Raw genomic sequence first — 11,720 nt, 5'->3', positions numbered from 1 at the left:
GATGCTGGAGCTGCTGAAGATGCTGAAGCTGTTGAAGCTGGGAGTTCAGGGATGAGGTAGCTGTGAATTGAAGAGAGGGAAGGGAGTTATACAAGTTTCAGTAATACCTACCATGTTAAAGATATTCTGGATAAAATTCTGGTTCTGTTACTTTGAGGGGCATACTGCTTACTGAGGACAGCTGGCCCAAGACTTTAGGATGTGGGAGGAAATTGTTTCCATCAATAATAGCCTGTGGTTCTGCTTGTGTAATTTTGTGGTAAGAGCCAGACTTCACTGGGGACAATGAAAGGGATAGAGGTCTGCCCACAGGATGGGGCTCAGAGCTGACCAGGATTCTTTGCTCAGACAAGCTTACCAGTGAAGCCAATGGGAATATTATCTGCCTAGAGAAGAGAGGAACAGGTTCTCACTGTACTTGTAAGTATAGCAAGAACTCACAACATGAACCAGTGTTGCTATATAAAGGAGGAGAAAGCCATAGTCGTAAAATAAAGGATACTCTGAAGAGAACTTTGTCATGTCATTATGCAGTAGGTATCAGGAAACAAAACATTCAGCTGTGAAATTTCTTGTGCAATGCCTAGGTAGCAAAAAAATACCTAATAAAATGTGTGTGTCTCTGAAATAAGAACTGCTGCTTATAATTCACATCTAAAAGCTATAAATACCTTCTTGTAACTTGCACTGCTCATTTACTCCTGATAGTTAAGTTCTGCTGTGTTTTGCTAGCATATGCTTCAAATGTGATGTTTGGAAGTGCGTGGTTCACATCAACCTGCTGGCACAAAGGAGTAAACTTTAATTCCCAGAGATACTTTCAAATTGACTAAATTCATTAAATTCAGGAAGACAGGAAGTGTGTCATAGGGATGTCACTAAGGAAGAACAGCTTTAAGCAGCAGCAAGAGCATCACAGAAGACTGATGCTTTCTGGGGTTATGCCCTGAATAAGTTACCTTGGTCTCCCACTGTACCCATGTTAATCAACTTCTTAGGGATTGAATTAGTTAGCTATAAGATACCAAGAGGAACAGTTTGGAAGGTCATTACAATATTTTTCACTCTGTATACTGCTTTGCCAGCACCACCCTGTATTATAATTTCTATCCACAGAAGCAAAAGTAAACTGGGAATGAATTAAATTTGTTATTTTTAAAATAGCACTCAGATTTCATGGGCAGAAACACTGTTCACCAAGTTATTTGTGGACTGGCAGATAAACTCAAGTCATCTCCACTTTCTTTTCAGGCCAACATCCCTATTTCAGCTTTCTAGATGTCAATGCCCTGGGATTGAACCTGAGGTCTTGGTACGACTTACAAAATCAATGAGCCATAAACTGGAATAAGCAAAAGAAAAACAAAAAGAAAATGGAGAAAGATGAAACAGAATGTCTAAGCCAGAAAAGGCTGGAAGAAGGAAAGGTATAAGGCTTGATAGGAAGAGCTGTTGGCTCTCCATTCCCATGCTCAAAGCTGCTCTAAATTTTCTTTCAATAGGTGCAGGAATCAAACTAGAAATATGCCTTAACAAGAATTATAGCCATGTGTATGTGACTTCAACAAAGCATCTGAATAATACAGAGAAGGAGGACTGACAACATCAATATATTTCTATCAGGAAAGTTACTCATAGAAGTTTTGTGTTTCAACACAAAGCAGAGTGACCATCAGATTAAAAACATGCATGGTATCTCATGCAAAAGAAATCACCCTGGAAAACTAAGGGAACACTCCCATCAATATCCCACAGACAATTTGTGCCTAAATGCCCCAAAGCCAACAGGGTAGTGAGTGGAAATATAATCCAAGGCATATGAGAACAAAGAAGGGGTGTATACAAGAAAGCAACTGCATAGATGAATTAATGTTTTATAGCATGAATGATCTCGTATGGCAAGGAAAACCATTCACCAATTCTATCTGTAGGTATGTACATAGAAGCAGAAAGACCTTTACCATTCCCATGAGGAAAATGAAATACAGACCAGCTCTTTCTATTGTGCAGGCCATTTCTTCACCTGTGATAGATTAGCAGACTGGATGAACCACTGGTAACCAGAACCAGGACTTCAAACTGACCCTTACTGTATCCACAGGCTCCAATATAGAAATGGATTAAATGGCATCGCACAGAAGCATAACTTCTAATCCACATGGCTCATGGAGAGGAATGAGGAACTGTTTTATGTCGTATGTGCACAATTGGACAGGAGGAGACAAAACCTTCTCATCTAGGACTAGAAAAGCTTTGCTTTCAATACTGCTTAATACTTGAATGTTGGTGAATGCAGGAAGATCAATATCTCTACCAAGCATTTTTTGTACTGGAAATGAAAATATTCTTGCTAGGGTGGAAGATATTCCTTGAAGGATAGTCTTATTAATGGAGAATAGTTACTTCATGGAAAAGTTTCCAAGTTTATTGCCAGCAACTGCACAAAATTATTCAAATATCTTCTTGTATTTTCATGTAATTCCTTTAAAAAGCTTCTCTGAAGCCCATTGCATTGAAGTGGCTTGGAGAGGTATGATTGTTTAACATGCTGTTGCTAAACAAAGAGATAAGGAATTGGAAGATGGACTGTTAGATCAGAAAAGGTGTTCTGAAAGCCACACAGTAGGTGTACTGTGAAGGTGGATTTAGGGCTCTGGATCATGCCTGCAGTCTAGTGTTCATGCTGCCAGATTGCACCGCCTCTCACAATGTGTGTACTATCCACAGCAGGGGTTGTGTCATATTATTGTTTGCAATCAAATCCAATCCAACTCACAGAGCTTTCTTGCATAGCTCATCCATTATAAATTGTATACCTGTCTAGCATTTGTCACTTTCTGCAGAGCTTGGAGCCTGATGGAATTTCAGGTGATACAACAGTGCTATGTCTGCATGTATAAAAGATAACATGCACTGCCTACCACACAGGAATCTTTTTTATGACTTACTGGCTAACAGCTGGGTAAAACTTTGACATATTTTAGTGAAAAGTGCTACTTTCACAATTACTTTCAAGAATTAAAAAGGCTTGCAAAGAATTGCAGAAAGTTCTTTCTATGGTTAAAAAAGTCAACATAAAGTACATAACTTTAAAAGAGAGACACAACTAAAAATGCATGCAAGCTATGAAAAACTGTGAGGAAAAGCCACAAAAGCTATGTGACATTTCAACTCTCCCTAAAAAAACCCACGTTGAATATATACCAGGGATCCCAGAAGACAGTAAATGTAACTAATATCTGTGAAGAAACAATGGTGCAAGGAGTTTTAAAACCTATGTGCTTGCTGTGGTGTTTCCATGAGATCACCCCATGGTTTATGATCCTACTTTAATCAGATTATATTTACTCATAGTATCAAAGCATTTACATTAGAATAAGAGGCATGGAGTTAGGTGGTTCAAATCGATGGTCAAGAGACAGTGAAAGCAAACTTTCTGACCTCCTAATTCATCTACTGCAATACTTGTCACAGACCTCAGACTACTTTGTGGATCGGAGAAAGTTATGACCTAAGGTACATACTCCTCCTTGACTTTCTTTGGGGGATACCTTAGGCATAGTGTTGCCATGCATTTACAATATTCACACAAAATGTGTCATTTCATATTCTATTCCTTTGCTGGTTACCTGCACAGGAAACTGAACTGAAATGAAAATGCCCTTCTGCCAAGTAGTATTACAATGGGGAAAATTCACCTCTGATGCAACCATGCTGAAAGATGCAGTCTGATTCATGACGAGGGGGTGACTGAAGCTTTGTCTTAGTGGGCAAACTGAAGAGGCTTTGTCTTCATTTCCCAAAATATTTCCCAAAAAACTATTTTCCCTGAAAATAGTAGCAATTGTCTGCTGCCTCTGGCTAACATATTGTGGCATAAGTAGGGGAATATCCCTGGTTATATTTTAAGTTAAAACATACATTTTAAAGTTTAATCATGATTCCCCAAAAAGCAATGAACGTAAGTGTGCCTACAAATGTTTATATAATGAAAACAATTTAAAATTAGGACTCCTTTTTCACCTTTCCTTCACAATATAAACTCGGATTCTTAAGACCTCTACAGTGCTTGGGAGAAGATCAAATTTATATTCAGGGATTCAAATTGTATCCAGAATCTGCTCTTGTGGATAAACTTCACATAATGTCTGATTTATTTTATTAATGTTTTGTGCATGTTTGTTTCTGTGTAAAGAGGAAGGAGGGGTAGGAGGAATAAGAAACAATTTTAGCTTACAAACAATTGTGCTACTCTGCTTCTATCCTCCTATTTACATAATTGCATAGTTGTTCTTCAGTGCCTTGATACAATGTACAATGGACTAAAAAGAAGAAAATAATACATTAAACCTTTTCCTATTTGACTGAGCACAGAACTTGACTCCTGCCATTTCAAGGGCTTAATGCCTTTTTCCACTTCCCCAGTAACGGAGAATGGATTTGCATTGCCTTAAACTGAAAAGTGTAACTAACTTAAGCATCTGGGCTTGCGTTTGAACTGACATGGTCCGATTTTTTTTCCACCCTGTTGTTTCTCTTCTAATGAGGTTTATGCCTTTCCTCTCTTTGAAACAGATTTCTAAAGACTGAATACGCACACTGAACAATCTAATGCAAGCCCGCATTTACATTCTCTCCCTCCTGGGTAATGAGGGGTAGGTTAGCCAAATACTCATGTTTTTCCATATGCTCGAATTTTCTTTTTGAAAGTAAAATGTGAGTTCTTTTAAATATGTTAGCATCCTCTTTGTGAAAACAAAAACCCCTAAAGGGTTGGACTTGTGGCTGAAGAGATTAGTAATGGAATACAGAGCATATTATTTCTAAATCACTGGTTCAAATTCAGCCTAGGTCAATATAGGGAACAAAATTCAGTGAACTTTAATGGTGCTTTTGCATTTTTTATACCTTATAGAAGATGTATTAAATGTATAGAAGTCGTGTTCACACACAGATATCCACAGAGAGCCTGCCTGCATTGGAAGAAGTTTGCCACACAGTCAAGGTAATAAATTGATGGTCTCAGAACATCTAATGAGGAAGATCAAAAAGGCTATGGTCTTGAAAGGCATCAATTGACATATTTATTTGCACTTTCAGCAGAGAGTCTAGGGATGGAAAGAGTACACATACCAAGCCATCTCCTTGTTCCTAAAGGTGATCCCTCAAGGTTACAGTTGCAAAACACAGATGGGGTTATGGGGAGAAACTTGCATTGCCAATAGTCCTCTGTACCAATTCTGCAGATAAGCAGAGGACTTTACTTTCTAGTGTTGTCATATCCAGCATCGTTCATGAGCACTAAATTCACTTTAAAGAATGTAGGCAGTAAAAAGGAAGTATTGAGAAGTAAACCATCATAATTTATATGGTGCCTGTGGTGTCTCTACATTTTGATGAATACTGGAACTTCCCTGAAAAATGATCCACTGCATTAAATAAATCTGACTTTTTTTTCCATATCAAACCTTAAAATGTGCAACAATCCACTAAAATCTTAAGAAAAAAAAAAAGAAGAAAAAGTTGTTCTAAGGTAGAGAGCTTGGCTAAGTATCAGGAAAAGTTATATTTGGAGTAATTCCCATTTTAAGATAATCTAGGGGCTATTTTCCTCTAGTTTATGACAACACACTGTGAGTAAAGTTCCCTGAGTGTATTTTAAAAATTGCATTAACCTATTTAAAATGCCCAAAGGCAAGAACAAGCTGGAAAAATTAGACTTTAATTAGCCATTTGCTTTCTCAGTTCAAATGGGACCTTAGGTCTCATATTGTACAAATGGCTGAAACATTAACTGGAGCCAGAGTATCATCAAGACACAGGGGATCAATCAGGATGACTTGTCTTGGGACTCTCATTTGAAGACAGGCAATTAAACATAGAACGACAACACTGCAAGTGTTTGAACGCCAAAGTCTGTGTGTCAAACAAGTAATATCTAGGTCTGGTAAATTCCTAAATTTTGCCAGCCAATTTTTTTTTTTTTTTTTTTTTTTGTGAAAACATGGCTCTCTCACAGATCAGGGGTAGGATCTTACTATTAAGTCCTTATGCCATATAAAAGCAGTTTTCTAACTACAGAGTGCAGATCCAGTCCCAGATTGTCTAAGAACAGAATAGTAAATCAATTTGAGTGGCATAGTATTCCTACAGAGTGGATTTCCAGACCATATTGAGCCCATAAGGGTGTTCCTGTGGACCAGAATCAAAGATAACCGCCAAATTTGTGGGAAAAGTTCTTCTGGACTCCTTAGAAAGAAACTAATTGGCTGTGAAAAGATTATCATCTAAAGACCAACAAAACCCAATGCAAGATTTCACAGCTGAGGGATATGACAGGGAATGGATTAATGACAAAGAAATTAACTTTGAAACAACAGTCTGCTGACTCAGAGAACAATGACTATGATTTATAATGCACATAAGACAAAATCTGGGCATTCTCTGCACATACAACCTTTGATGATAGGAAGTGCAGCTTATTTTTGCTCTCCTTGACTCTTTCAGATGCTCTAACATTGATGGGAACCATAATTCCAATGGCACTTATGCAGACTAAGTGTTTGACGTACTCAAAGTAGCAATACTTGTAGAAAAAAAAAAGTGCAACAACATACAGCCACAGAAGCCTTGGAAGAGGTTGTACAGAATCCTGTCCTGCACTTCAGAGAGTCACAGGTCCCCAGTCCACCAAGTATCCTGCCATTTCTCCTGACAGTGTGCCTATGTGAGGCTTTGGGACAAAGTCTCGTCAAGAGGAGCTTGTTGACGGCCTGGTGTCTTCAGAGAGATTTTGCATTCTTTCAGATAATAGATCTGCAGTTGCATCTTCTATAATTGTTTATTGGTAAATGGCTGTTTGGACAAAGAAATATGTATCCAGGTATAGCTTCAGCGGTGGTTCTTTGAAGATCGGGAATTACAAGCAATCTCTTCAATGAGTCTTTGAAGTGAGTGATGTTTCCTTAACTAAAAGTGAAATTATCGTAACTGAAATGTACCATGTATGTTGTACATGTATGTGTTTGCATGGGTTTTTTTTAACAATGCAATCGAATAGTGGATCAAAGTGTTTGTGGTTTAAAAGGTTGGTCTGAATTCTGAATTTGTGAAAGTGTCCTGGGAATGGGAAAGGATAATGTCAGATTCTCCCAGCCTCAACCAAAGGAAGCAATAGTGTCCAGCAGGTGACTTGGTATGAGTGAGTACTTGCTTTCATGTCTGAGACGCTCATTATAACCATGTTTCTATCAATTTTCACTTCCAGTCTTTTCTGAAAGCTGGTAGACTTTAAACTGTTTTCTATTAAGAACTCCAAGAGTCAAGCACCTGTAAATTCTGTTCCCTGTGTATGAATTCCAGACAGAGAAGTTAGCTGTACAGCAGTGAGAGGAGGCCATGGAATGACTCAGAAAACAGCAACATATACACTATAAGAAGAAAGGGAAAAAAAATGCAGCTCAGCCCACTTCTCTTCACAGTCAATATAACTACAGCAGCAAGTACAAGAACCAGGTGCAAAAATGGCAGTTCTACCTTGCTGTATACATATTCTCTGCTGGAGCAATGACTTGAGCTTCAACCTTGTTAACAGGCCCTGTTTTTCTCAATATAGCCTTGAACTTCTGCTTTTACCAAGACATGAAAAATTAAAAATAGTAGTAAGAGAGTGAAAAAGATGGGGAAGAACACAAAGCAAAACAAAACACATGGCTGCGATGCTCCCAGTCCCTGTGCAGAGACTGAACGCCACTCCTCACCAGCTGGGACACAAATGCAGTACCGTGTTGAATGTGGTATTCTTCATCAGTCATGGAAGAATAAAAATGGACTAAAAAACTTTGTCTAAGTCACAAGGGGCATTGCTTTAATACCTGTGGTCCAGAAACAATCTTGAGCACAGGTTGGTGAGGAGGTGCTGTGATAGGTGCTGTAACATCATTATGTGAGCAGAAGATTGAGGTGTTCTTTCTTTAGATGAGGGATCAGTGTTTCTCTAGACTATGCAACTACCTCCAACCTAGAAATTATAGAAGAGCTGGGAGTTGAACTTTAATTTGGTAATCTGTCACACCACAAGTTATTCCTGAATGTATGTACTGCCAGGTACCTGATGTTTGCCTACTGTTGACTCACAGTAGCCCTATTTTGCTGTCTTTAAGAATTTTCCATTATTTTTATTATATGCCGTGCATAATTAAGAACATTGCATTTAGTTATGTGCATTTCAAAACATACCATAGCATCTGTAGCTGTTTTCTTTTTAATATTTAAACTCACTACAGGTCAGTTTGAGGCAATCTGCCTATATCCCTTTTTCTAGTTTATTTTTACTTGCGGAGAGATTCAAAACAAAGTTAAACAGTAGGGAAACAATGGTTCTAGGCTGTGCAGTTGGTATTTGACACAGATGGACTGACTGCTCAGTTTCAGTTTGCAGTAAAATGAGGGTGGCTGAATATCAGATTTCTTTCCTGTCTATACAGCTCATCAGCCAAACATGTTGTTGCTTCAGATGCTAATCCTAGTTTGGCTGTGCTTGGCATCACCTTTGTGCAACAACAGTGAATTAGCTGCTCTTTGGGTGCTCATGTGCTCCCATCTACCTAATTTCCTGCTCACTGATTAAATAAACAACCTGGTTATTCACATAGATAAACTGCTCATCAGGAAAGAATTTGGGTGGGAGATTTAGGGAGAAGATTTTATAGTCAATCCCCATTCACAGTCTGTGAAGACAGTCACACTTCTGTGTTAGGATGAGCCCCATGCACAGCTGAAGAGAAGGACTGGGGAGTCCAGAAAAGTAGCTGCATTGCACTGCCCAGTCAATGCACTGTCCACTTCATGGCTTCCAAAAGCATATAGGAAACCCCATGCTGTTTGATAATTCATACCTTTTTGTCCACTGAAAAGTAGCAGTGCAAACCAAACTCCATCTAGATCTTACTTTGGCTCTTAAGTTGCTTCTTCAAGGTTAATTATTTTTAATTTGAAAGGACCACACAGAAATGAATAAAAGAACTTCCACTTAAATAATGTGTTTATTTACATGGAGCAGGAGCCCCCAGTTATACAAGGAGAACAAAATCCAAAGGATGTAAAGGATGAATTTGCAATTGGCAAAAAATGTACTCAAAAATAATTCACTATTTATGTACATATTCAGTCCAAACAGAATATTGGTGCCCTTTTGATGCAGTAACTAACTAATGCCTTATTACCCTTATCAATGAAAATACTTGTTTTTCCAGACCAGGTAACGGAAGAAAAGCTGAATTTGGTTCTAATCAGTGATTCTCCAAAAAAACTAACAAGAAGCTAGTCTTTGCCTTCCTTTAGGCAACATTGCCCTAATTTTAATATTCAGAATAATGAAATATTTTAAATAAGAGTTTGTGTCTCATTGGCTGCATGTTAGCTATACCAAATCTGAATGATACTACAAAACATTAACAACGCATTAAAGCTGTTATACATATTAAATACACCTGCTATTAATGACATCCTTATAAGAATTTTAGAAGAATCCTCCAGAATTTGCTCTAAAAATACAGAAAATTCATAAGAGAATGTATCCCAACAGGCATATTTTATTCATCCTACAAAAACATGCTGGCAGTGATGTATCTGGGTTGTGTGAAGTTTCCAAACAACAGCTACAATTTTCTTTTAAAATTTTCTTCTATTTCATCTTTTAATAAAACAATGCAAAAGCTACCTTTAAACTGTAGAGAATTAAGAAAATTTTGATGCTAATGAAAATATTGGTCATAATGTGAAATTGATTGCTAATGTATAGCCATAGATAATGATATTTGGGAGTGGAGGGCAAGAGGAGAGAATTTGCTGTTCACAAATTTCCTTGCTTTTGAATTTAGCAAATTTGTCATCCTCTTGAGAAAGCCCACTGACAAGTGTAGGCAAAAATACTACACCAATACTGGGCAAACATCGTTACTATGTTTACTGCACTAACTCCAATGCCAATTAAATGGAGATGAGCTTGTTTCAAAAAAGTGTATTTTAATGAAAAGCCTGGACCATTCAACAGTACAAAACAAAGAAATACATTTCAATGCCCATACAAGATCTAGCTTTTTGCTTAAATTAACTTCTAATTTAAAAAGTTAGTGGAAAAAGCACCGAACAAGTGGGATGAACTTTCTGTCATGGCAACCCTGAGAACAAAAGTTGGCACAGTTAATGCACACGGAAATGTGAAACCACTACTTTAGATTTGTTTTGCCAAGTTTAAACTAAGTAGATACAAAGACTGTTCCTTTCATTTTCAGTGCCAGGGATTTTGTTTTTACTCTGTTGATTTTAATAGCTCGCTCAGAAGCTTGCAAATGAATGTTTCTTCCATCATCAGTTTAAAACTTTTCCATTTGCCAACTATGAATGTTTTTTCTAATGTGTGTCTTCAATGAAGCCGAAATGAATATGCGTCCCTTTGATTTTCCATCCAAGTGCCAGGGAGCATGGGGCAAATTATTTTTTCATCTCCATCCTTGAGGCAGAGCCAGGTGCAGCATCACATGACCACAACACAACTCCTTTCCTCCCCTCTCTCCCACAGTCTTAAAAAATATGGCCAGTTTTGGTCTCGTGTTTATCTAAAGTCTGCCTGGAAAGACCAGCTCTACAGAGGTCCTCCAGCTTTCTGTAGGCTATGGCAACTCCTATGGCCATCATCTCCAGTGATTCAACCACTGTTCTTCTCATACAGAACCTTCTCTTTGTGCACATATGGCCCCAACAGCTTCTCTTCTCTACCAGCTGTAGACACATTTACTTCTTTATAGCTTATGGAACTTTGATGGCACTCCAGCAATCCTCACCTTTGAATAGGGAACTGAAGCAAATGCAACTGTGGCTAAATGTTGTTGTCAAAAAATAGTATTATTCATGGGATTGTGAGAAAAAGCCGTGTAAAAGTTGTGTAAATTCCTGCCTTTATTTTTTCAGGAATGTTTAGGGATTTTTTTTTTGCCAATAGCTACTCAGTCATTAGAGCTTTTGATAACTGCATCAGGAAATAGTTAAAAAGATAAGACCCATAAGTGAAGGCTAGTGTTCTGTAAGCAACCATCCAGTGCAAAAGATTTTATTAAGAGGTTTGCAGCATACACTGGTGACTATTTTATGTATACGGATTATGGATCACATGGATTTTCAACTCATAAAGAAGCTAATGCCAGGAAAGCATCTTCTGTTTTAAAAATTTACACTGGAAAATTAAGAGTGTGAGCCAAGAACGTAAGACCTCTGATATTTGTGAATCAACACTGGTCCACAGATCAGTACACACAACCCAGAAGTAATTTCCCTTTTTTTTTTTATGCAGCAGTGTTCTTAAATAGATTAATTCTAGCACCTCTTAATCATCTTGCACAGTGAAATGACATCTGACTTCATGCAAAATAGCTTCAGGTAGGAACTGTGTTGGTTTAACTGATGTCACAATGATTTTCAGATTTGATCATAATTTATCTGCAAAATAGATAAGCTTTAGATGTCTGCATGATTCTCTCACTTTTTTCACCTGCAACTGGGAGTGGCCTTTTTGTTGTGTACTGTCTAATGGGTGCCTTGCAGACCCGCATCTCACTTGACTGAGAGGGCTCAGTGTTCCCCCTGTCAATAGCCCTGAGAAGACCACAGGGAAAATGTGCAAGATACCACCTGCATCCTGTGTCAGCATGGGTAGGAATACA

The 11,720-nt window shown here is 38.0% G+C and overlaps 1 protein-coding gene across 1 annotated transcript in view; it reads right to left on the bottom strand.

Annotated features, from left to right (window-relative positions):
* The window catches only part of POU6F2 (POU class 6 homeobox 2), a 331,945-nt gene that overhangs the window by 106,315 nt on the left and 213,910 nt on the right, over positions 1–11,720 (bottom strand). Inside the window, exon 5 of the mRNA XM_017734610.1 lies at positions 1–60. This exon is cut by the window's left edge and continues 24 nt beyond it. Coding sequence (XP_017590099.1) covers positions 1–60 — 60 coding nt within the window. The remainder of the gene's footprint in view (positions 61–11,720) is intronic.

Source organism: Corvus brachyrhynchos, unplaced genomic scaffold (genome assembly GCF_000691975.1).
Source record: "Corvus brachyrhynchos isolate BGI_N302 unplaced genomic scaffold, ASM69197v1 scaffold94, whole genome shotgun sequence".
Lineage (NCBI taxonomy): Eukaryota > Metazoa > Chordata > Aves > Passeriformes > Corvidae > Corvus > Corvus brachyrhynchos.
This window is presented reverse-complemented; position numbering and strand designations above follow the sequence as displayed.